Source organism: Homarus americanus, unplaced genomic scaffold, assembly GCF_018991925.1.
Source record: "Homarus americanus isolate GMGI-L3 unplaced genomic scaffold, GMGI_Hamer_2.0 scaffold30535, whole genome shotgun sequence".
Classification (NCBI taxonomy): Eukaryota; Metazoa; Arthropoda; class Malacostraca; order Decapoda; family Nephropidae; genus Homarus; species Homarus americanus.
In genome coordinates, this window is record NW_024732440.1 from 5,583,508 (window position 1) to 5,608,931 (window position 25,424).

Here is a 25,424-nt window from a genome sequence, read left to right on the forward strand (position 1 = left end):
AAAACATTTTTAAAGATCAGAATCACATTGAAATATTACACGCCCGTTAGCAGAGGCGGGACATACGACTGCGAACAACTACAGTAAATACTTTTCCCTCCTCTGCGGACGGTCGTGTAATATTTCAGTGTGATTCTGATATTTTAAAATGTTTTTGCATAATGTAGTATTACTGATACATAATTAGTTTTAGGATGCCTTATTGTGGGTAAAAATATGTATAGAGTCAACCCTCGCTTTACGCGGTCCCACTTTACGCGTTTCCACGTTTACGCGGTACCCTGCCAAACACGGAATGCTCACTTTCCGCGGTGTTTGTACCCTTTTACGCGGAGAGCGGCGAGAGCAGGGTGCGCACAAGGTCGCCCAGTCATCAAAACATTACCGAGTTCTTCACCTGCCACCCACCACAGCCGGCCCAAGTCAGTGATAGTGAGGATATGGACTTAAATGGACTTTGAGGGGTTTGACAAAGAGGCCCTGCAAGCCTCTGTGGTGAATAGTGATACAATTGATACAAGTGATACAGGTGAGGGCCAATAATCTGCCCTCTGTCTCGGAACCAACCCCCCATCCCCGTGTGCCCAGCCATCTTTTCTACTAATGTAAGTGTTAAAAAACCTAATATTATTGATATTTCTCTTAATTATTAATTGTGTGTGCATACCATCATAAAATTAAGAAGCTATTTTTACTACAACGTAGGTATTGTGTCTGAAAAAGTGGAGTTTGGGGGTCGGCCCGGTCTCTATTTCAATTAATCCCATATGTTATGTTGTTCACTTTACACGTTTCTCACTTTACGCGGGCCGCCTTGGGTTCAATTGACCGCGTAAAGTGAGGGTTCACTGTATATTAAATGCACCCTCCAAAAGCATGAATTTGCTACCAGAGTTTAACAGTTAATTTATGAATAATACTTCTGATAAACTTTCTACGTGCTTATGTTTGAAATAATGAATGTATGTATCTTTATATAATTTAGCTAAATACCTGTATCTTTCTCGTCAGAAACGGTCATCCCAGCGACTATGAATAAACTCATTTAGAAATACATCATTACTTCAGGACAAAATCGGACAGGTTGCAACAGCCAATCAGCTGTAACTCTTGAGGGGGAGGCGGGGCATCTTTTCTCCGCCGAGAAAAATGCACTATACGTAGTAGGTCTTTTAAGGTCCTTCATATATTTAGATGGTCCATCCCTCGTAACGATCTTCACGAGTGAGGTGCTCTCCCACCCGGAGACTGTCAGTTGATTGAAAAGGTTCATAGACTGCCTGCAACTGCCTAGCTTATACTACAGACGGGAAAGGGGCAACCTAATTGAGGTGTATAAACATCTCAGAGGGCACCACTCAGTGGAGTGTCCATACCTGGAGTTGGTGGACGCCCGTCCCATGGGGTCACAGCTCAAGGTTGAAGAAGCTACAAATCCAGAAAACTGTGAGGGCAAACTTTTTCAGAGTGAGAATTGTGAACTCTTGGAACAACCTGCCAGAGAGTGTTGGGATGGCACTGAGTGTGAACTCTTTCAAGACCAGATTTGACCAACACAGGAGCATGTTCAGAGACATTTAGGAGCCAATGCATGCCCAGTACTTGCAAACAGTGTGTAACAGAGATGTGACTGCCCAAACGGCTACTGAGCCGATAAGTTGCGAAGAGGATAAAAGTAAAAAGTAACCCCTAGTGGGGTGGGCATCTGCCATATCCAGGTATGAACCTCGACTGAATAATGCCCTTTGAGATGTTTATAAACTTCTATTAAGTCATCCCTAGCCCACCTATAGTATAACTTGGGCAATTGCAGGCAGTCTAACCTCTCTGGATACCTGAGGTGCACGCATCAGTCTGGTTGTCCTTCCTTTGGACCAGATGGGGTGACAGTACTCCAAATGGGGAGCACCTCACTTCTAAAGAGTGTTACGAGGAACAGACATAGATATCTGAATGCTCTTCTTATAAAGCCTACTAGATTAGTTGCTTGATTCACCTTCTTCTCACAATTAGAGTGAAAATATTTCCAAATAAATGCAATTTCCAGAAAGTTGATCACAAAAAATATTACTTAAATATAATGGAACTTAAATACAGTAGTGTTACTTCATTAATCCACACCTATGCTCAAAAGCTCTGAATTAAGTAATAAATACTTACTGTATTTAATAATTTGTATCTTAATCTGTAGATCGGGCATGTCATCTGCTAAAACATACTGTTATATCTAAATGGCTCCAATAACCAAAAAGTGCTTTTTGACCAGCATTACCCATTTTCATTTTATCCTCTTCACCACTGATCGGCTCGTTAGCCGCTTGGGCGATTGGTCACGTCTCTGTTACTTTTCTTTTTCTTTTATACTCTTCACCAAATGATCGGCTCGTTTGCAGCTTGGGCGATCGGTCACGTCTCTGTTACGCACTGTTGGCAAGAACTGGGCATGCACCGGCTCCTGAATGTACCTGATCCTGCTCCAGTGTTGGTCAAGTCTGATCTTGAAAGAGCTCACACTCTGTGCTGACACAACACTTTCTGGTAGATTGTTCCAAGAGTTCACAACTCTCACTCCAAAAAAGTTTGCCCTCACAGTTTTCTGAACCTGTGGCTTCTTCAATCTTGAGCTGTGACCCCTTGTGGGGCGAGAGTCCGCCAGCTCCAAGTAAGGACACTCGACTGAATAGTACCCCTTGAGATGCTTATACACCTCAATTAGGTCGCCCCTTGCCCGTCTGTAGTATAAGCTAGACAAGTTCACGGGCTCCAATCTCTCAGGGTAGTTGAAGTGCCGAAGTGCAGGCACCAGTCTGGTGGCCCTCCTTTGAACATTTTCAACCAACTGACAGTCCCTAGCATATCTCGGGGACCAGACAGGGTGACAGTACTCCAGATGGGGAAGCACTTCACTCTTGAATATCGTTACGAGGGACGGACCGTCTAGATATCTGAACAACCTTCCTATAAGACCCAATAATTTATTTGCCTGATTTACCTTCTTCTCGCAATGGCCCAAGAACTTCGGCTCATTGTCAACATACACACCTAGGTCCTTCTTACATTCAGTCTCAAATAGTGCAGTTTCTTCATCCCGTTGGGACATATGATACGCCTCTTTACTGTTGGTACGCCCTAGGTGCAACTTCTTGCACTTCGTGACATTGAATCTCAGCAGCCATTTCTTCGAACATTCTTGGAGTTCACAGAGATCCTTCTGCAGCTCTTCACAGTCCACATGGTTCTTGATTTGCCGAAATAGCTTGGCGTCATCGGCAAATATTTGTATGGAGGAGTGTACAACGTCAGGCATGTCATTTATGAAACAAACAAACAACAGCGGGCCCAATACACTGCTCTGTGGTACCCCGCTTGTGACCGGTACGGATGATGATTTCATGCCATTAATCACCACACACACTGCTTGCGGTCATGTAGAAAATCTTCCATCCACGCTAGGACATTTCCCCGAATTCTGTACCCTTCTAGATTGATTTTCGGCCTTTCGTGGGGTTTACTGTCGAAAGCCTTGGCAAAATCTAGGTATATATATTGTCGATATTACCACCCCGTTCCAGAATATGGGTCCAAATATCCAATACCTTGAACAATTGTGTTAAGCAGGAGCACCCCGGCATAAAACCTTGTTGGTAATCCTTTACAAGGTTGTTTTGTAGTAGATGTTCCATCTCTGCATCTCTGATAATACTCTCAAGTACTTTACATATTATGCTGGTCAGGCTCACCGGTCTATAGTTGTTTGTGGAGTGACGATCGCCCTTCTTGAAGATAGGACTCACATAAGCCACTTTCCATTCACTGGGGACCTTTTGTTCATCCAGACATTTACAAAACAGGATCTTCAGGGGCTCGGCAAGCTCGTTGCACAACTCTCTTAGCACTCTGGGATGCACCATGTCAAGGCCGGTACTCTTATGGACCTTTAGCTTTGACAGTTTATTTCTAATACCCTCTTCTGTGAACACAATGTGAGTCAGTGCTGTGTCGAACCATCTGTCCTTAAACGCAGGAAGGTTAATCGCATCCTCTCTTGTGAACACCGAGGAGAAGAAGCTGTTTAATGCCTCAGCTTTATCCTGGTCAGAATCTGCATAACTACCAACTTCAAGCCTCAGGTCTGATACTCCTACTCGCATTTTTAATTTCAACTTTGCATAGTGGTAAAAGGCCTTTGGGTTTGACTTGACCTCACTTGCAACCAGCCTCTGGAACTCCTTTTCATCCCTTCTACACTCTATCTTTACTGGGTTTCTGGCTCTTGCATACATCCTCCTGTCCTGCTCATCATTTGACCCAACCCACATCTTGAATTTCTGGGTTTTCTTCTTAACTTTGTCGACCGCCACATGGTTCATGTGTAGGGATCCCCTCGTATTCCTAAAGGCACTGGGTTTGGTCTTGGGGTATATATTTATCGATCAAATGGGTCACTTTACTAGTTATGATATTCAGCGTAGTGTCTGCGTTCTTGTGTAATTTCTCTTGTAATATTTGCACCTTGGCCTGGCCTTATCTTGAACTAGGTAACAGTTAAATCTGAATGACAACACTATATGGTGACTGGTGCCAACTGGGGCAAGGTGTTCCAGTTTGGCCACCATACCCTCCTCCTTTGTTATGATGAGGTCTAGTGGCTTGGGTGTTTGCTCCCCTCTGTAATGTGTCGGGTCTCTAACATGTTGGAACAGAGAATTATCTTTCACAGTTTCTACAAAAAGAGTAGCAGGGTTATTCAAGTCCTTTGGGGGTAAACTCGTTTCTCCAGTCGATGTCGCCATAGTTAAAGTCCCCAATGATAAGGAGGTGGCTAGCGTTGAGTATCGCCGCATTGTCTATTAAGGCTCTTAAGTTCCTTTGATTTAGTGCGCCACAGTTTGGGGATCTGTAGATACACCCGACGGTAAGTAAGTCCCCTCCCTTTAATTTAATTTTACACCACTTGGACTCTTCAAAAACATCCTCTCCCTGTACCCTCGCCTGGCTGGCTCTAAGGTCTTGCCTAGCATAAATAACCACACACCTCTTGCAAGTTTGTTGAAAAAGGTTCGTAAATGAGTCATATCCAGCAATACTGAACTGACATTCCTCTGAGTCGATTCTCCTGTTCTTGTACAACAGTTCTACAATTCCTACAATATCTGGTTGGTGTACCTTCAGCAGTGTATCAAACTCCTCTCACTTATCAAGGAACGTGTCAGTATTACTGAACATGACATTCAAGCCAGAATTGGTTCTCGGTAATGTCTCTGCTCTTAGTAGTACCGCCCCCTCATTCTCAGAAGCTGCAGCATTTGCTAAGGTACACTGTATTTTGCAGGGTGTGGTTAGAAATGTCATTATTTACACGGCTCTCGCCTCCTTCTGTCTGGTAGGCGGAGCTGGTGCCACCTCCCGGGTAGGGGGTAGAGCGGGTGGAGGGTGCGCTGCTGCCCCCTGGCCCTGTGTCGGCACACTTGCTTCCACTACCCTTTCCCTGAATTTAACCCATGAACACCCGTCCCCGTTCCTCCTCGACTATTCCCTTCTCTGCTTCAAGCCTTGCAGGAGCTTCTTGTGCTGTTCCCATAGATCAGCTAGTTTTAAGTTTCTACTTCATATAAGATTTTTTGTGACAGGTGAGTGACTATGTAATCTGTCACAACTCCAGTTGTGTACCAGTGTACCAGTAACTATTTTTGTTGGTTCCCTTCCACATTGCCATGTGTAATAAATTTCCTCTTACCCTCTTGCTGCTGTCACTTTAATCATACCCCAACCCCAAACACTTTCAGTTTCCCCATGATCTCACAGCTGCTGTTAATTTACTCATAAATATTTACTTTATCTTACATGCATTTTCCACAGTCGGAGTTGGTGATTCCAAGCGCGGTTGTGCAGACAAGTCATATCCGGACACCTGCCAGAAAGCCACAACAATTATTGCCTCTGGTGATGTGTGCTTCTGCAATGGTTTCCTGTGCAACTACAGTAGTGCTGGAACCACCTCCCTCTTCCTACCACTCCTCATACTCCCGTATGTTCTGCACAAATTCCTGTAGAATTAGGAAAACTGGTGTCAATGTTGCACACAATCTATAAGATATCAGTGACAGTTGTGTTTGGCATCTACACTTTCTCCTCATGACGCTTACCACAACCAATGTTGATTCTACCACTGAGCATAGTTTTTAGTGCCTTCCTTTGGCATTTCAGTTAGTGTATCATAAAGTACAGTACCAGAAATTATTGTAGTACTGTGGACTACTGAAATGGTAAATATAATTAATACTCTAAATCTATTCTGTTATTTCTACATCTTCTTTTTGATTAATAAGAACCAGGAACTGTTATTTACTTTATAGTCTGATGGATATTCTGTACACACATTTTTTATTGATCAAGGATATTCAACATTTAAACCCACTTTATTGCGGACATCAGGTTGAAATCTTTCATTATGGCAGATGCCGCACATTATTCAATACTGGTGATAATTTTGTAACTAGTGCTGCATTGTACTGTCCTGGTAACACCAAAATTATGTAATGTATGACTTCACTGTATTGTTGACACCAGTGTATCTGATGCTGTACTGTACCATACTCCAGTAGTGATACCATTGTATTAAGTACTACTACTATACTATTAAAACCAATATATCAAGTAATGCATTATACTCTACTACAGTAGTAAGACCTTTGTTTCTCGAGCTGCAATATTCTGGACTGGTGATACCATGTTTAATACTGCATTAAACTGCTCTGGTGAACTAATGTATCTTTGTATCTAGTGCTGCATTATAATGTACTGGTGACACCAGTGCAGAAAGTGCTATACTGTATTGTACTGGTGACATCAATGTATCATGTTGTACCTACATTATACTAAATTGGTAGACACCAGTGCACCAGGTGCTGCACGGCACTGGTGACATAATTGTATCGAGTACTGTATCACACTGTACTAAAAACCTGTATCTAAGCTATACTCCACTGTATTGGTGACACAATTGCATTGTATTGCATAGCACTTTGATTGGAAGTGCCATAATACAGTGTAGTGGAGCAGTTATACATACAATCATTCACTGCATAGTGTGTTTCATGGCATGTCATTTTGGAACCAAGAGAGACCTCTAATAACTTTTACTAACAAATGTCAACAAGCATGCATTGCTGACCATTTGATCTTGTAAGGTTCAAAGTTATTCTTATTATCAGTCAAAGTACAGTATTAAAGGAATGGAAAAGGAGCAGAATGTTGCAAAAATAGCTAACATATTAAGTTTTAGACAAAACAAGCCACAATTGCATAGTTTGTTTGTACCTGTATTATACTCATTAGATGATGATATTCCGCTACTGCTTGAGGAAATCCTGCAGTAAACAACAGTTATTCCTAGAGAGCAAAGTACTGTAGAGTAAAAAATAAAATAAAAACAATCTGTTGTGATCTTAAAAAATTTAAATTGTATTTATGGTAAAGTTGTTGAATATAGTTCACATTTAACCTTAAAAGATATAGAACTAAAATTTCTCAGATTAACTCAATATTTTATGTGCGCTAACACACACACACACACACACACTGGTGGATCTAGGATTTTGCAAGGGGTGTTAGTGGGGTGAGGATGGTTCTCAACCTAACATTAAATATAACACTTGGCTCAAACAAACCACAATGTGGGTGTTTAAAGTTCTGTGAATAGTAAGTTTAAGAGAATAGACAGCCAGTCCATAAGTGTTGTATTTAATGCTCCATGTACATAATACAATTGGTCAATGAGGGGCTGAACCCTCTTCAGCCCATCTGGATCTGCCACTGTACACTTACACAAAAATTTCATTTGTTTTAAAATTAAAACTTGAAACATAAGTTTAATCTAGTTCACAATCAACTCCAGAATGATTCATGATATAATTTGCATTTAAATACTTAAAAATACCAGATGTGATTTACAATCAAATCTTTACATGGTACAATAAGTTTAATTTACAATTAAAGCATGCAAGGCATGTTAGACATAGGTCTTTGTTTTCCAAACATTATTTTTTGTTTATGTTCACAGTTACTCAGCAAAACACACAAATAACAATTTATACTGGAACATTACCAGATACAGTAGACTTAGTTTAGAGGTAAGTCCTGCAATTCACAAGAAATGGTTTACATTTAATCCTGCAAAGTTTAATCGGCTTGGTTAAGTTAAACCATACAAGATATACTAAGCATAATTCTTATTTGTCCTACTAGGCACAGTAAGGGATAATGATCATTGAGTTTACTTCATGGCACTGACAAAACTATGGAGATGGAATTACCAAAATAGAGTTAATTGTCTCCAAGGTCAATTTGATAAACACATGACAATTACAGTAGTTGTAATTTATCTTAGAAAGAATAAAAAAAATTCTCCTAAATGTCCTGGCTTTGCCTATTGATAGATAAGAATAAACCTTAGAAGGTCAGTTCCTGAAGAATAACATTTTAGAATTACCTATGTAAAAGACATAAAAATGTAAGAAGTTTCTTGTAGCACTAGATGTAAGTTAGTTTGTCCTTAAATGAATTTGTAGTGAGACAGATAGGCAAAGTATAATAGAGTTTTCGCCACACTTTCAACACGCCACGCAAAATATAAGTTTGCATAGAGCTACAGTTAATGTAGTGAAAGTAGTGAACTTCATGAATCGTAGATATTTTGTATTTTCTTCTGCTGTTATATTGTGCTTCTGGTGCGTGGCATCACACCAAGAGCTTTATATTATCTAAAACATTATATGAAGGGCTTTATTGATCTAATTGTATCTTATACGAGCCAGTCAATAAAGTTTATCATAGATGTAGTCATGCACATTTCTGCCCTTTGGTTGAATGAAAACTAAACATGACAAATTTAGTGTACGAAAATGATATCACTCAACCATGGAAAATGGTGTAAAATGTTGAAGATACTGTTTACTTTTTATACTCAAAATGGCCAGCCAAGCAATTGGAAAAATGCAGAGTTGTAAAAAGTACCTTACTTTGTTATTTAAGTAAAAGTACTGTATTGTTACATTGGCAAATTGTTACTCAAGTAGAAGTAAAACCACCCAAAGTTCAGTGTACTCAAATAGAAGTAAAAAAAATATCTCATTCATAAAGTACTCAAGTACTGAAAGTGTAAAGTAACAAATTTCTTCCTTATCCACACAAATATCGTTGTTGTGGACTTATGGTCTACAGATATAATGTTGTTTCTGCTCTGCTGGCAAGTATCTGAGGTGGGGGATGACCTGCACTTCTCTTCCTGAAAAACTCTGTAACTGTCCCAGTGCTAACACCCTTCAACACTATTGCCTTGACTGTCCCACTTTCAGGGACCTCCTATCACAGAATGAGTCACTATATGTTACCACCTATTTATTCATAATAATTTAGATTTAATTCTTGTATGCTATCCCCTGGGGTGTAATGAATTAATTAAATAATAAATAACAAGCCCAGCATTACTAAACAGATGTTCACAAGCAGCAGATGCAGGTAGTTGAGTGTTATGTTTGAGGGATAAGTCACATAATGTTGGGAAAGACCTCAGTACCTCCATTCCATCCCCTGGGCATGCCAAGTAACTTTCAAGCTCCTTCAGTTGAGGAGTTTGTGGATGATTGTTGCCTCCACAGTAATTGATTCTGACTAAGACTCACTGTGAATTGTCCCTCTAATTGGGGTGTGACTGTGGTGATGTCACTTTTCGATTCTAATTGAATAATGAGTGGCTGAATTTTTTGCATCATGAAACATCTGGGGGGGGGGGGACAGTGGTACTTAGTTATTTAAGTAGAATTTTAAATACACTCAAGTCTCACACATATGTATAAATACAAGCTTTATATCGAAGACGAAATTATGTAAAGCATTTTAGAATCACAGCCTCTTTGAAATTAATTTTAGGTACAGTACAGGTACTGCATATGCAAAGAGCAACTGACACATAACGGGAAGACCAAGCCCCTGAAGGAAAGGTGGAGGAGAAGAGGGGGGATTTGATGGAGGAGGGGGAGATAAGGGGGTGGGCAGGGTGAGGTTGGTCAAGGTGCTAATGGACATGAGATCAAAGGGAAAGTTCGCTGTCATGGCCACTGCCACCTGACCTAACCTGGCCTATCGTCACCTCACGAGACCTCCAGGTATGTGACCACATGGAGCTCCCCACACCCACACCGTACCCTTCACCCATTCAACTCTTTTACTATGGTTAATAATTAATTAATTAAAACATATATTAATAGTTTGCATGTAACAAGTAACGATTTTTGTCTTTCAATTGTATTGGAGTAAATTTTTTAGAAAACCATACTTAAGTAAAGTAAAATTACAAAAAAATTGAGTACATTTTAAAAAGTAAATGCCCCAAAATGTTACTTGAGTACAGTACACAAGTAAATTTATTTATTTACTTTACAACTCTGGAAACATGATGGTAGAGGATGTGATTGGGATAACTTATAGAGATGCTATTGGCTTGGCAGGTAGTCTGTGATTCTCTTTAGGGAAAGGCAGTGGCACAGCATATCCAGTACATATTATGTACAGTGTACAGAGTGAAACTCAAAGATTAAAAGCAGTCGAGCCAAGCAATTCACAATCTAATTTATCTAAAGTTGCAGCAGTAGAGTTATAGTAGTACAGTAGTAGAATGCTAGAAGAGCAGCACTGGGGTCGTGGAATGCTGAAGGGTCAACATTGAGTTGTGAATACAGTAGTAGACTGTTAGAAGGGCAGCACTGGAGTCGTGGAATACTGGTGGGTCAGCACCGAGTTGTGAGACATTGGTCAAGCAGTGCCGGAGTTATAGGATGTTAGGGAGGGAGTGCTAAAGTCACAAGACACTTGGTGAGGCAGTGCTGGAGTCTATGTATTTAAGAGGAAGATGAGGAAATTGCACTGAAGTCATAGGATGTCTGCGAAGAAGAGCTAGAGTCATAGGATGTCCGTGAGGCTGGCAACTCCAGCGCTGGAATCATGGCCATGGAATCCAGGGAGGAGATATCCGGAAGAGGAAAGCATGGTGGGAGAAGTATATTGCTCTGGCCTAGAGTGCTTTTATAAGGGCAGCTGCTTAGGTGATATCTCAGTGTTCTCATTGGTCAATAGACCCTTTGGAAATACTGTACAGTGGTTCCCCACTGGTCAGTAGGAGGAGCTAACTCAACAAGAATGAAGCCCACTCACGTCAAGCTACATATCTCGGAGCTGATTTACTGGCACATGTGGACTGCCGGGAGTCTAGTCACAACTCTGCACATGGGCGGCACAGATAAGATGGTCGTTTATGCACTGAGATCTAGGCAGCAGTGCAATCCGGTCCTGTCTGTGGGACTGAGCAGCCCTTTCAAGGAGCCACTATCCTCACCCCACATGGGGAGGGGCTAGAAAAGATGCCCTTAACATAGCCTGCCTAAAGAGCCATCCTGACTGGGCAACCGCACTCAGTAAGGTCATCCCTATGTGGTCGAAAACACAATTATAATCACAGATCAAAACAAAAACAATCTATACAACACCTTATGGTCGCTGCATGGAATGTCAGGCCCCTTCTGAATACTGGCACAAATGCCCGTCCTGAAAGAAGAACTGCCCTTGTGGCAAAAGAACTGGCTAGATATAACATGGACACAGCAGCCATTAGTGAGTCCAGGCTCCCAGACGAGGGTCGACTCACAGAACAGGGGTCTGGCTATACCTTCTGGAAGGGTAAGCCTGCTGCGGAAAGAAACCTCATTTATGGAGTTGGCTTTGCCATCCGCCAATGCATTCTTCACGGGCTAACTGAAATGCCTGTTGGGATCAACAAGCACTTCATGATGCTCAGAATCTCACTGAATCACTCACGTCATGCATTTTTCATCAGTGCATACAACCTTGACAGAGTGCTAACCTCCATCTACAGAGAAGATAAGGTTGTGCTTCTTGGTGACTTCAATGCCAGAGTTGGTAGAGATGCTAACATTTGGCAGGGAATCATAGGGAGAAATGGACTAGGCAAGTGTAATCCCAACAGCCTGCATCTCCTCAGCAAGTGTGCTACACACAACCTCATTATCACCAATACCTTGTTTAGGCAGGCTGACTAGTTCAAGGGTTTGTGGGAACACCCACCACCCAAACACTGGCATCTCATTGACTACATCATTGTCAGAGAAAGAGATCACCAAGATGTCTTCATCACCCCTGCCATGAGTGGCTCTGACCACTGCGACACTGATCATCGGCTCATCAGAGCCAAGCTCTCACTTCAAGTCGCCCAAAAAATGGAGAAGGCAACAAGCCTCTAAAAGAGGTTTTAGCACTAAGCATCTGGAGGATCCAGCAGAAGCACATGATTTCTGAGAGCAGCTCGAACATGGGCTGATAAACAACCCAACAACAAACAACCCAAATCCCAGTGCCGAATGGAGTATTCTCGACACTGTCATGACAAAATCCTGCAGGTCGAAAGAATATACCAGAATTGGTTTCATGAAAATGACCCGGAAATCAATGTACTCGTCGATGATTAACGTGCTGCTATAACTGACTGGCAGAACAACCCTCAGTCTCAGACCAAAGCCGATACCTTCCGCAAGAAGAAAGCGACGGCCCAGCGCGAACTTTGCAAACTAAAGGACGACTGGTTTAAAAATAAAGCATGCGAAACCCCAAAACTTGCAGATCAACACAAGATGTGCAAATTTTTCAATTCTACTAAAACATTTTATGGGCCAGTCACTCATGGCACAGCCCCCTCCACTCATCCGATGGTAACTCCCTAATTAAAGTCAAAGAAGGCATCCGTCAGCGCTGGAAAGAACACTACCATTCACAGCTCAACCAAAACACCAACGTGGATGTTCTGACTACCCAGCAGGTACCTCAGCATCCAGAGCTGACCCATCTCAGCTTTCCTCCATCCCTGGATGAGGTAGCTACTGCCATCAAACAGATGAAAAATAGCAGCCTCAAGGCCTGATGGACTCCCAGCCTAGATATATAAAGCAGGAGGACCTCTGCTTACTAGCCATCTGCACTCTCTCCTGGAGAATATTTGGGAAAAGGAGGAAATCCCCAAGCTCTTAAAGATGCCGCCATCATCAATATTTATAAGAACAAGGGGGACCAGCCAGATTGTGGTAACTACCGTGGGATCTTGCTGCTGTCCATAGCTGGTAAGATAATCGCCCGAGTCCTCCAAACAGACTTCTTCCTGAGGCAGAAAACTTCCTCCCAGAATCTCAATGTGGCTTTATACCATCACGTGGCACCACTGACATGATCTTTGCTCCCCGTCAGATACAGGAAAAGTGCAGAGAACAGCGCCGTGACCGGTACATGGCTTTCATCGACTTAACCAAGGCCTTCGACTCGGTGAACAGGGAAGCCCACTTAAATTTATCGCCATTGTGAGGCAATTCCACGATGGCATGAACGGCAGTGTCCTGCACAATGGCACCCAGTCTGAGTTTTCCCCGTCCAAACAGGGGTTAAACAAGGATGTGTACTGGCACCAACTCTCTTTTCCATTTTCTTGACTGCCTTCCTTACTCGTGGCAGTGCAAATTTTAGCCGGCGGGGTGGACATCGAGTACTGGATGAAGGGTCTTTTCAACATAAGACAACTCCAGGCAAGAACAAAGGTGTCGGCAGCTTCCATTACTGAGCTTCAGTATGCAGACGACCTCAGTGTTCGCTGGGAAGACAAGAGAACAAATGCCAATATTCTTGCTGACACCAACTGTTGGAAAATCGAGGCTTCCATTATCCAGGAACAACTACGCTGGACTGGCCATGTTACCAGCATGGACGACAGTAGACTGCCAAAGCAGCTACTTTACAGTCACCTAACAAATAATAAACGTATTACAGGTGGGCAACTGAAGAGGTATGAGGATAGTCTTAAGACAAACCTGAAAACTGTCAAATCGACCCCCTCACATGGGAGATGATTACTCCACACTGTAAAGCTTGGAGGAGCACCATACAAGAAGGTGTCAATACTTTCGAGTTAGCCCAACTGCATATCGAGGCAGACAAGCGCCAATGCCAGAAAGACACTGCAGCCGCCCCTCCCACATATGCAACTTCTGTGATCGACCCTGCCCGTCCTGTATCAGCCTCTTTAGTCACCTCAAAACTCACCAACCTAGGTGACATCCTTAATAACTCGTATCATTGAAGCATAACTGGATGATCGTCATAATTGATTCCGAGTGACAGCAAAGTAGTGGTAGTGGTAGTAGCAGTATGTATGTACAGTGAGTTCTGCTATAACACGTGTTTTGATAACGCGAATTTGCTCTAACGCGATTTATGAATTAGGAACGATATTTGTATAACGCGAACGCTTGTTTGCTATAATGCGATTTTTGCTTACTATTTCTCCAATTTTGTGGTACAGTGGGGTATGTTATAACGAATCTAATTGGTTCTAGAACCTTGTTCGTTATAGCATTCGTTCGTTATAGGATTAATCCGTTCCAGGCCCCCAAATACAACCACTTAACACTGAAAAATATAATATAAAATTGTAAAAAGTGCATAAATATGCATCTAAACCCCTGAAATAAAGAATATCATTAATATTTGTAATAAAAAAACAATAAATTAGAAAAAAAAAAAATTTAAATAATGTTTGTTGTAGGAGTTTTGTTCGTTATAGCATTCTCAATTTTATAGGTAAAACCGTTCGTTATAGGAATATTCGTAGTAGGATCCGTTCGTTATAGCATACCCCACTGTATTAACTGTGAATATAGTAAAGAAGAATATCAACAAGAAACGTTCTGGTGATAGAATTCCCGGTGATGATCGTAAAAGAAAGGATATAACACTTGAAGAGAAGCTCTATTTTATCAACCTCAAAATCACCCTTCTCCCCCATCAAGTAAAGTGTTACATTTACTGTATGATTTCATTATTAGATATGAATGTAACATTTATTTAGACTGTGCTATCCTTTGTGTTAGGCTAACTACTAAATTTTTTAGATTTCGAGTAATCTGCACCTAACCCTATTTTCTCCATAAGCCCTGTTATTTCTATTACGCGATTTCCTATAACACGATATTTTACAAGAACACAATTATTGCGTTATAGCAGAACTACCTGTATGTATGTATGTATGGGAGTGTGTGAGACAGAGAGAGAGAGAGAGTTTGTGTATGTGAGAGAGTTGGTTTGTTAGATGTGAGTTGCTGAAAAAATATGAAGTTTAGAAACAACTTAATCAGTGTGTGAAGGTTTCTTTAATAAACAATGTACTGTAATTTCATTCTTCAATTTTTATTTCTATAGTTTTCACTTCCTTGATATCTCACACTGACTGTTATTTCTCAGTTAGTTATTGAACTGGACAGGCTGGACAATCAGGAGGCCAGATATCAGACGAATGGGTCAACAAACCTGAATGTAGACCAGCAAGCCAGCTCAAGTCCAGTGAATCAGAGAACAGATCAACAAACCAACAGACCTAGATCCACAAAGCCCAGCAGATCAGTCTTACCAAAAATTAATTTTCTTAAAACTTTACAAATGAAGAAAAAAATATATGCAAGTGACATAAATATATGATTCTCCTTTCTATGTGTACAGGATAATGTGTCATGGTACTGCACAAGATGACCATGAGTAATACTTGTGTACTCTGAGCATTTTTAAACATCTGTAGCCATATGAATACAGGGAAACATATATCTTTACTATATGAAGTTTAAGAACAATTATGATTCACACTTCTGGATTCTATTCCCAGTTTTGGCTGCCACTGGAATTGTAGCAAGGGTACAAGAGTCTCAGGTGATCAAGGGTACAAGAGTCTTAGGTGACCAAAGGTTGAGTCTTGGATGTCTCAGGTGTTCAAAATGGCATCCCACTCGTACAGAGACTCTACATTTACTTAGCCACAGTTAAGGTACAAAATTTACCTACTTACACAGGTAATCTCCACCAAATGAAATATTCTCCAACACAAGAAATCTTTAACACAGGTAATTTCCAACACAGGACATTTTCAATACAGGTAATCTCCTCCAACACATGTAATTTTCATATCACATAATCTCCAACATATGTAATCTTCTCCAAAAAATGTAATCTCTAACACACTAAGTAAATATCAGAGGTTACAAAAAAGTTATAATTCTGGAAATCAATCTTGATAATGACACATGAAAGTATATTATATATTTTTACTCATTAATTACTCCACGGCAAATAATTCTGAGCCAGTTAAGTATTTTAATTCCAATTCCTGTATTTTCGACCTAAAAGTAACCAACCTAATTATTTTGCAATATTTACTTTTAAGAAACATGTCGTCATGCCCGATGGTGAGCCCGACCATTGGGAACTCGATGCTCGTGCAGGGAGAGGTCGTTCATGAACGTGCTCTGGGCACTACGAGGGGTTAGGATCCCGATCAACCAGGCAGGGCTGCAAAAATTTCCAAATTGGCTGGATGGCCCACTACTGCCAAGACCCAGGCATTGAGTACCCCAATAATATTTCCCTGAAACACACAAAAAAATGTAATCGACACTAAAAAAAATTCACATCATGTGGCCAAATGAACATAAATATGTGAGGAAGATATCTATGGGATATAAAAATAATTATTTTCTGGTGTTTTTAAGGTTTGTTTTGAAGGTTATATTTCACTGGTTGTTGGCCACACTGGGATGGCTGGCAGTTGAATGCCGCGAGTGAGCTGTCACAACACAGAGCAGGAAGGCCCGGGAACAGGGGTGGATCGATGAATATGCAAAGGTGGGGGTCCAAGAAGTTGTGGATGGAGAAACATGGTGAGCCCACCCAGCTGTTTTTTTTGTGTAAGTGTGTGTGTGTGTGGAGGGGGGGAGGGGGGGAGGGGGAAGGCGCACAGTAAGCCCCTCCCCGAAAGTAATTTGAGATTTGACCAATATCATGGGCATTTTGAGGTCGTGTTGAAGCCATGTGCACTTGATATTAGGAGATGTTCTGAGGTCAATAATAATTACATTTTGCTATACAAAAAAATGCCTGAGTACAATACCGCATAAAAAAAGAAAAAAAAATTTATGAAGGGGGGGGGTAATCCCCCCCTGGATCCATCCATGGGGAAATATGGATAGGCATGAAAAGAGCATACCACTTTCCTTTGAACAGCGCAGGGTTCTTGATAGCCTTATTCAAGAGAAGGGCAAAGTTATACAAGAAAAAGCACGTATTCATCCATCCTGAAATATGGCCTTACGTTTCAGCAAGTGGCTACTTAGCCGAGAATTCTTAATCTAACCTTCCATAATCACATTTACTTTGTAATCTCGTCAGCATTTCACAAAATTCTTATAGTTTGTTAACGATTTAATGTTTCAGGATGTTAATACAGTGGTCCCTCGATTAACGAACAGTTCAATTAACAAAATTTTGGTTAACGAATTAGCTCTCATAGATGTTAAGTTCCATTAACGAACAAAACTTTGATTATCAACAGCCTTACAAGAGACACACTTTGTTGTGCGCATCAGCTTATCGGCTCGTCCGCCAATACAGTACAAGGTAATTGGTTCTATGTTTATATTCGTTTCCAGTGGAATAAATATCAAGAAAGTTGTGTTCTTGAATATTTTTGCATTTTTTATATTAAAATTATTGGCCATTCTGAAATTTAGTTAACATACCGGGGGGGTATTGATAATATATATACAGTCTGCGCGGATTGTTAGATCGTGTGCTGAAAAAATATGCATATTTACGATTATGTTATATAAATAAAGTCAAGTAATACTTACCACTTCAATTAATACTTTGTAGTGTTTCCTCTGCGCTTCAGACAGTCTTTTAGCCTTCGAGGAACACTGTCAGCAAGGTTTTGCAAGAGGTCAGGTGGCAAGTTAGCCCAGGTATCCTTGATGGCTGCCTCTAGCTTCGGGATTGATGATGTGTCAATGTTGCGCAAACGACGCTTAACAATGGACCACAAATTTTCTATTGGGTTAAGATCTGGGCTACTGCCAGGCTAGTCATTAAAGAAAGGTACCTCACAGTCTTTGAGCCACTATATGACACTTTTAGCAGTGTGGCATGGGGCACCATCCTGCATGAAAAGGCTTGCCTTAGCTTTATCAAATGATTCAGGTAAGAAGTCACTGAGCAGTTCAAGATAGTTGTACTGATTCATCATCTGGTTCTTAGGAAGGATTACTAGTTCACCAACACCATAATACGTAAAGGAAGCCCAAACCATAAGCGAGGCAGGGTGCTTAACAGTCTTTACAGTGTACTGTGGGAGGTGTGCATCTGAGTGGGGCGGCCGGTACACCCTCCCTCCACTACTCCCAGTCACAGAAAACGTAGCCTCGTCGGACCACAATACACTTCTCCATGTCTCTAAATCCCACACATCATATTTCTTGCAAAATTTCACTCTATTTTCCTTCTGTCTCTTCGTCAACAGAGGTTTACGGCGGGCACGAAAGCTCTTAAATCCCAGGTCATCGTGCAGGGCTTGTTGAACACAACGTAACGAGATGTGACTCAAAAGACGAGGGTTTCTCTCTTTCACTTCACGTGCTGTGAGTGAGGGATTGGACCGAACTTGTCGAGAAATAACCTTAAGTGTCCGTGGAGACAATAATTTAGGCCTACCAGACTGAGGTAATGGAGCTGGTAACACGTCCTCTCCAAGCTCATGGGAACGTTTGACAAGATTTTGAACAACTCGCAACCCCACACCGGTCTGAGCCGAAATTTCTCTCGGTACATGGTTTGCTTTGTACAATGCAATCACTGCTGTAATGTCGTCTCTTGTAGTAACCTTCCTGGACATCTCTGATGGCCACTATGTCGGGTTAATGCACCTTAAACTAGACAAAACACAGCCACATGGCGCTTTAACCCTCACAATAAATCTTCCCCTCACAGTTGCCAGAGGCGCACTGACTACAAGCCGTGACGTGTGCTCAGTTGCCAAATGTCACCACTTGCCAGCAAACCAAGCGTTTGACATCTCGCATCCCGGGACAGCCTTCACAACATATGAACTTATTTTTGCGAGAACTTAGTTCGTCGGCTCTATCGTGATTTAATATTCTGCGCAGACTGTACAGTGATCCCTCGGTTAACGAACGCCTCGGTTAACGAATTACATTCCACAAGATTCTTCACTTCGGTTAACGAAAAAATTTCGGTTAAAGAATTCCTTACCAATTTTTCCCAACATGTTTTCGCCTGCTTTTGCCTGCTCACCAGCTGTAGTATTAGTCCGCCAATACAGTAATCGGTTTTAGGGCTTAAATTCGTTCCCATTTGAGTAAATATCAAGAAGGTTGTACTATTCAATAATTTTCCAAGTCTTATAAGTTTTTAGTCATTTTAACAATTATTTAACATAATTGAAGTACAGGGAACTAGTTTTTAGCGCGCCAAACAGCCACTTGACTCACCCACCAAGGCGTCAGTGTGTGTTCTGCTCAGTGGAGGAAGTTTCTTGCTTGAGACTTTCTTGAACATAAACTATTTTTACGTTTTTACAGTACAATTATTGGTCATTCTGAAGTTTATTTTACATATTGACAATATATAATGCAGTGCAGTGTTGATTTAAAGAAAATAATCTTGAATTACACCTAGTGAACTAAAATTTTATGGTGAAATGGCAACATGAAGCATGGGGTGACTTCTCTTCCACCCCAATGCCTTCTCTTCTCCCTTCCCCTCCACCCCCATTCTAATTCCCATCATCATCGTCATCAACCAGGAGCCTTCTACATGCACACCTCAAAGTAAGTGTACTTTACTGCATTTATTTTTAGTTTGCATGTAATTTTCGGTGAGCTGGAACCAATTACCCAAAATCCCATTGAAACAATGGTTTCGGTTAACGAACGACCTTCTGGAACTAATTGTGTTCGTTAACCGAGGGACCACTGTACAGTACAGGGAACAGTTTTTGTGTGCCCTTCAGCTGATCGATTCGCCCACCAACGCTTCTCAGTTTAACTTTGTTTACAGTGGAGTGAACATCCAGTTTGTTGGTCTATTGAATATTTTTGCATTTTTACAATAAAATTATTGGTCATTCTGAAATTTTTTTAACATATTGATAATATACAATGCAGAAATTATTATGAAACATGAAGAAGGCATTAGAACCAATGCATTCTGTAAAGAATATGGCATGTCATCAACAACTGCCTCTACAATCAGCTGTTTGATAGGTAAACAAAGCTGCCGGGAATACGACATACACACCTCAAAGTAAGTTCAAATATCGTACAGTATAGTCTTCATTTACGCGGTCAATTGAACCCGTGAAGGTCCGCTTAAAACGAGAAATGCATAAACGAAATAACAGAACATATGGGATTTATTGAAATAGAGACTGGGCCGACCCCCAAACTACACTTTTTCCGACACAATAGTACGTTGTAGTAAAAATAACATCTTAATTTTATGATGGTATGCACACACAATTAATATTTAAGAGAAATATCAATAATATTAGGTTTTTTAACACTTACTTAGTAAAAGAAATGACTGGGTACACGGGGATTGGGGTTGGTTCCGAGGCAGAGGGCAGATTATTGGCCCTCGCCTGTATCACTTGTATCACCTGTATCACTATCCACCACAGAGGCTTGCAGGGCCTCTTTGTCAAACCCCTCAAAGTCCATATCCTCACTGTCACTATCAATGACTTGGGCTGGCTGTGGCGGGTGAAGAACTCGGTAATGTTTTGTTGACTGGGCGACCTTGTGCGCACCCTGCCCGCGCTGCTTCCCGCGTAAATGATGGAATGAACCGCGTAAATAAAAATTGTCAGGCTGGCAAGGTGCCGCGTAAATGACCAAACGCGTAAACCAAATCCACGTAAATCGAGACTATACTGTATTCTATTGTATATTTATTATTGTACTGTACAGTACAGTACTGTACAGTATTTAGTTTATATTTAAAGTTTTGTTAATTCTATTACTGGTATACAGTACTTTGTATGTAGTATACTTTTTCTGTGAGTTGGACCAATAACCCAATACCTCATTGAAATAATAGATCCAGTTAACAAAATTTTCGGTTAACAACCAAATCTGTAGAACCAATTGTGTTCATTAATCGAGGGACCACTGTACTATTACATTCTGTTTTACTTCATTTCTGTTAGCCATTCTTCAATCTTGTGCCCCAGTTTGGTTCTCAGCTGCTGTGCCACTTAAAATTAATTTATAGAGCCCACATTCCTTTGTGATGAGGCTGACTAGGCTGATCTTAAACATCGTCATTTTGTTGGTAATTTGTGCTTGCTAAATGAAATTGACATTTCTTGCTCTGGAAACATCAATTATTGTGTCCATGAACATGCAGGTACGTTGACATATCTCTACAAGTACCTGTAGATGTTTTCAGAGGCAGATCCAGAAATATCAAAAGGGGGGTAATACAAGAAGTTGTGGGTGGGGGAACATGGCAAGCACTACAAACCCACCCAATATCATGGGCATTTTGAAGACATGATATTAGGAGATATTCTGAGGTCAATAGTAAATACTTTTTACTTTACAAAAAAGCCCAAGTATAATATTGCATTAAAGAAAAGGTATTGGAATTTTCTGATGGGGGCAGATCCCCAGGACCACCCCCCTGGTATTTGTTTCTTCTTTAAAATACTGCCTGCAGTCCTTGAGTATTTAGGGTAACACTGTTGGTTATGCAGGGCTGCACGCTTATAATCAGCCAGGATTATTTAACACTTATAAATAACTGACAATATTTGAATATATATGGAAACAAAACTCTGTCACCAATAAATTCATTTTCTATCAGTTTTGAATGCACTGTATATTCTATCTCAATATATCAAAATTTGGAAGGTGAAAAAGGTTTTTATATTCATCAGGACTGCCATAGGGTGGCTCCCGATGAAATGTTCCAACGATCCTGATAGCAAACCTGATCCACCAGGACTGCCTTCGGGTCTGTGGCGTCTCTGAATAACTACACCCGATGGTGTTCCCAACTGGTCGGGTGGTGTAACAATTGTGCTACTGGGTGGCGAGTCAGAAGCTCTGTTACACAATTACGTACCATCTCCATGGATAGTATTCCTCGTTTAGGATATTATTCCTTGTTATCCCTCGTTTATCCATCATTTCACATTAATGATGGGTTTTTCAGGAAAGAATCCTAATTGTTAAACAATAGATACTTGCACAGTATTCCACGCATCAGCATGTTTGGCTGGACGATGACCATTATTCATGTGAATTTTTTTATCGTAAATAGGGAGGTGGAATTTAAACATCAACATCATAGAAGTGAAATATTGTAAATATGGCGATTACACGTACTAAAATTGGCATCCCATAGTAAAGGGTTTAAATGGCCGGCATCATCAGTGGAAATTTTCTGTAGGGACAATGACCATCACCATTGGAATTTTCATCTTCCTTATGTTCCACTTTGCTCATACTGGGGTGACAGAGAATTCTTAGCCACTGGATAACCCTTAAACAGTGGTTAAGGACTCCTTAATCCCCCCCCCCCGCCACCACAAAAAAAAAATCTGGAACACAAAACATCCATTGATATTGACATCTACTATCAATTGATGTTGGCTGCCGTTTGAGGGTTAAATAACAAGGGTTAGCAAGTATGGGACAATGACAAGCAAAAGTCCCTTGGTGCTGGTGTATAATTCCCAATATTCTTGTCCTCAATCAGCTTTGAACCTGGATTTCATGGGTGGTGTATGTAAATAGCTTAGCATATCCACTGTGTTCTGGTCAATTGAACTTATATTATTTTTTATAAAAGTTATTCATTAACTGTTAATTCTCCTCTCTCCCCCCCCCCAAAAAAAAATACTTTGATGAGTAAATTTCAAGCTTATGCACAAAGATTTTATTTGTAACAATACTGCAAACAGCATGAAACCAAACAATAAAATCCTTTTTGATTAAGATACCTGTAATTTTAAGAAATAAATATAAATTAATAACAATAAATGTACCATAATCACAAAACAATATGAAACTAATATTTCACAAACTAGTATATCTAGTTTATTGAAATGCCACTACAAATGCCAATATCCTGTTATATACACGTTATGAAATTTAACTCATTTATGCTGTAAACCCTCTAACAACCACTCCTCTGAACCAATATTATAAATGGAAACCCCATAAAGAAAAATAATAAAATATAGATGATTTATCGTCCTTTGGTCATCTACCACTCAAAAATCTCAACATTTAATCCATCATCATAATCACTGTTTTATGTTCATTTTCCATGCGTGTGTGGGTTAGCTGTGATTACCTGATGATAGCTCTCCATACTGCTGCACTCTCTCTCTTGCAGCCTTTCTCATCAGGTTCTTAATTCTGAGGTAATTTCTTACAACCTCTCCTCATGTCATTCTTAGCCTATCTGTAGCTCTCCTCCCTTCCACATTCAGAAACCTGCATCTCTTGACCCAATTGGTCTCCTCCATTTTCTCCGCATGCCCAAACTATCTCAGCCTACCTCAGTGCAAAATCTTACCAATATTCTCAATTAGCACCACATAATATGTTAACATCCCTTAAATTCCTAAACAAACAGAAATCCTCATTAACTAACTTCTCCAGTGGAAGATTCATGTATATATATATATATATATATATATATATATATATATATATATATATATATATATATATATATATATATATATATATATATATATATATATATATATATATATATATATATATATATATACTTCATTAATATATATATATATATATATATATATATATATATATACATACATACAGTGGGGTATGCTATAACGAACGGATCCTACTACGAATATTCCTATAACGAACGGTTTTACCTATAAAATTGAGAATGCTATAACGAACGCAACTCCTACAACGAACGCGGATGAATACGGGACTATTTCGCCTGGCGCATGAATATTGTTGTACCGCGACCCACAACAAGAGCGTCAGGCGCCATCTTTGTCTCATTGTGTAGCCAGTGCACCACTGTTATTGTTGAAATTTCGTCTTTTGATGTGGAAATTCGCGTTATTTGTATAACTATTTTGTTGTACAAGTATACAATTGTAACAATGAGTCGTCCAAAGCGAGTGAGAAAGCTAATAACCCTTGAAACTAAGAAAGAAATTATAAAGAAACGTGAGAATGGAAGAAGCATTGCGAAACTTAGTGATGAATATGGGATGGCTAAATCGACTATATGTACGATTTTGAAGAATAAAGAGGAGTTAAAAACTGTGCAAGTGGCTAAGGGAATCTTTAGACTTAGCAAAGCAAGGTGTAATGTGATTGAAGAGATGGAAAATTTACTCTTAGTTTGGATAAAGGAGAAAGAAATGGCAGGTGATAACATTAGTGAAGCTATAATTTGTGAGAAGGCTAAACAATTGTTTGAGGACCTTAAAGCCAAGACTCCCAGTGGAAGTGATAGTGATGTGCCAGTGTTTAGGGGTACCTGCATGCTGAATAACACTAAGGTAAGATAAAGTACCGTATTTTTTACATTTTCCACAGAATTTTTTCAGTGTTAAGCGGTTGTATTTGGGGCCCTGGAACGGATTAATCCTATAACGAACGAATGCTATAACGAACGAGGTTCTGGAACCAATTACGTTCGTTATAGCATACCCCACTGTATATATATATATATATATATATATATATATATATATATATATATATATATATATATATATATATATATATATATATATATATATATATATATATATATATAAATATAATTGCATTTCTATATCATGCAACATTCTTATATTAAGCATTATGCAAGAGTATTCATTTTATTACATAAAACAACTGATATTTGTTAACCAAGATGTACCCTAACCTTAACATGAATAAAATATAACTATATATCCTATGTCTAACAATGATTCAATATGAAGAATGCCAATCTCCTAACCAAAGAATGAATAAAGAATAGAAAATCATAAAATGATGAAGAAACTTACCAAGAAATATTTGTGTTGTTTTATAATGCCTGTGAAACACCCTCTCAAACATGTAAAAATTTGATGATACTCAAAATTTGATGATACAGTGGGGTATGCTATAACGAACGGATCTTACTACGAATATTCCTAAAACGAACGGTTTTACCTATAAAATTGAGATTGCTATAACGAACGAAACTCCTACAACGAACATTATTTAGAAAAAAAAAATTCTTTTTTTTCTTTTTTTTTTACTAATTTATTGTTTTTTTATTACAAGTATTAATGATGTTCTTTATTTCAGGGGTTTAGATGCTTATTTATGCACTTTTTTAAAATTTTTACAATTTTATATTATATTTTTCAGTGTTAAGTGGTTGTATTTGGGGGCCTGGAACGGATTAATCCTATAACGAACGAATGCTATAACGAA

The 25,424-nt window shown here is 39.9% G+C and overlaps 1 protein-coding gene across 1 annotated transcript in view; it reads left to right on the top strand.

The window, feature by feature from the left end:
* Positions 1 to 8,840, top strand: part of LOC121868785 — a 46,811-nt gene extending 37,971 nt beyond the window's left edge. Inside the window, exon 5 of the mRNA XM_042369698.1 lies at positions 5,860 to 8,840. Coding sequence (XP_042225632.1) covers positions 5,860 to 6,053 — 194 coding nt within the window. The 3' untranslated portion in view covers positions 6,054 to 8,840. The remainder of the gene's footprint in view (positions 1 to 5,859) is intronic.
* Positions 8,841 to 25,424: the final 16,584 nt, after the last annotated feature.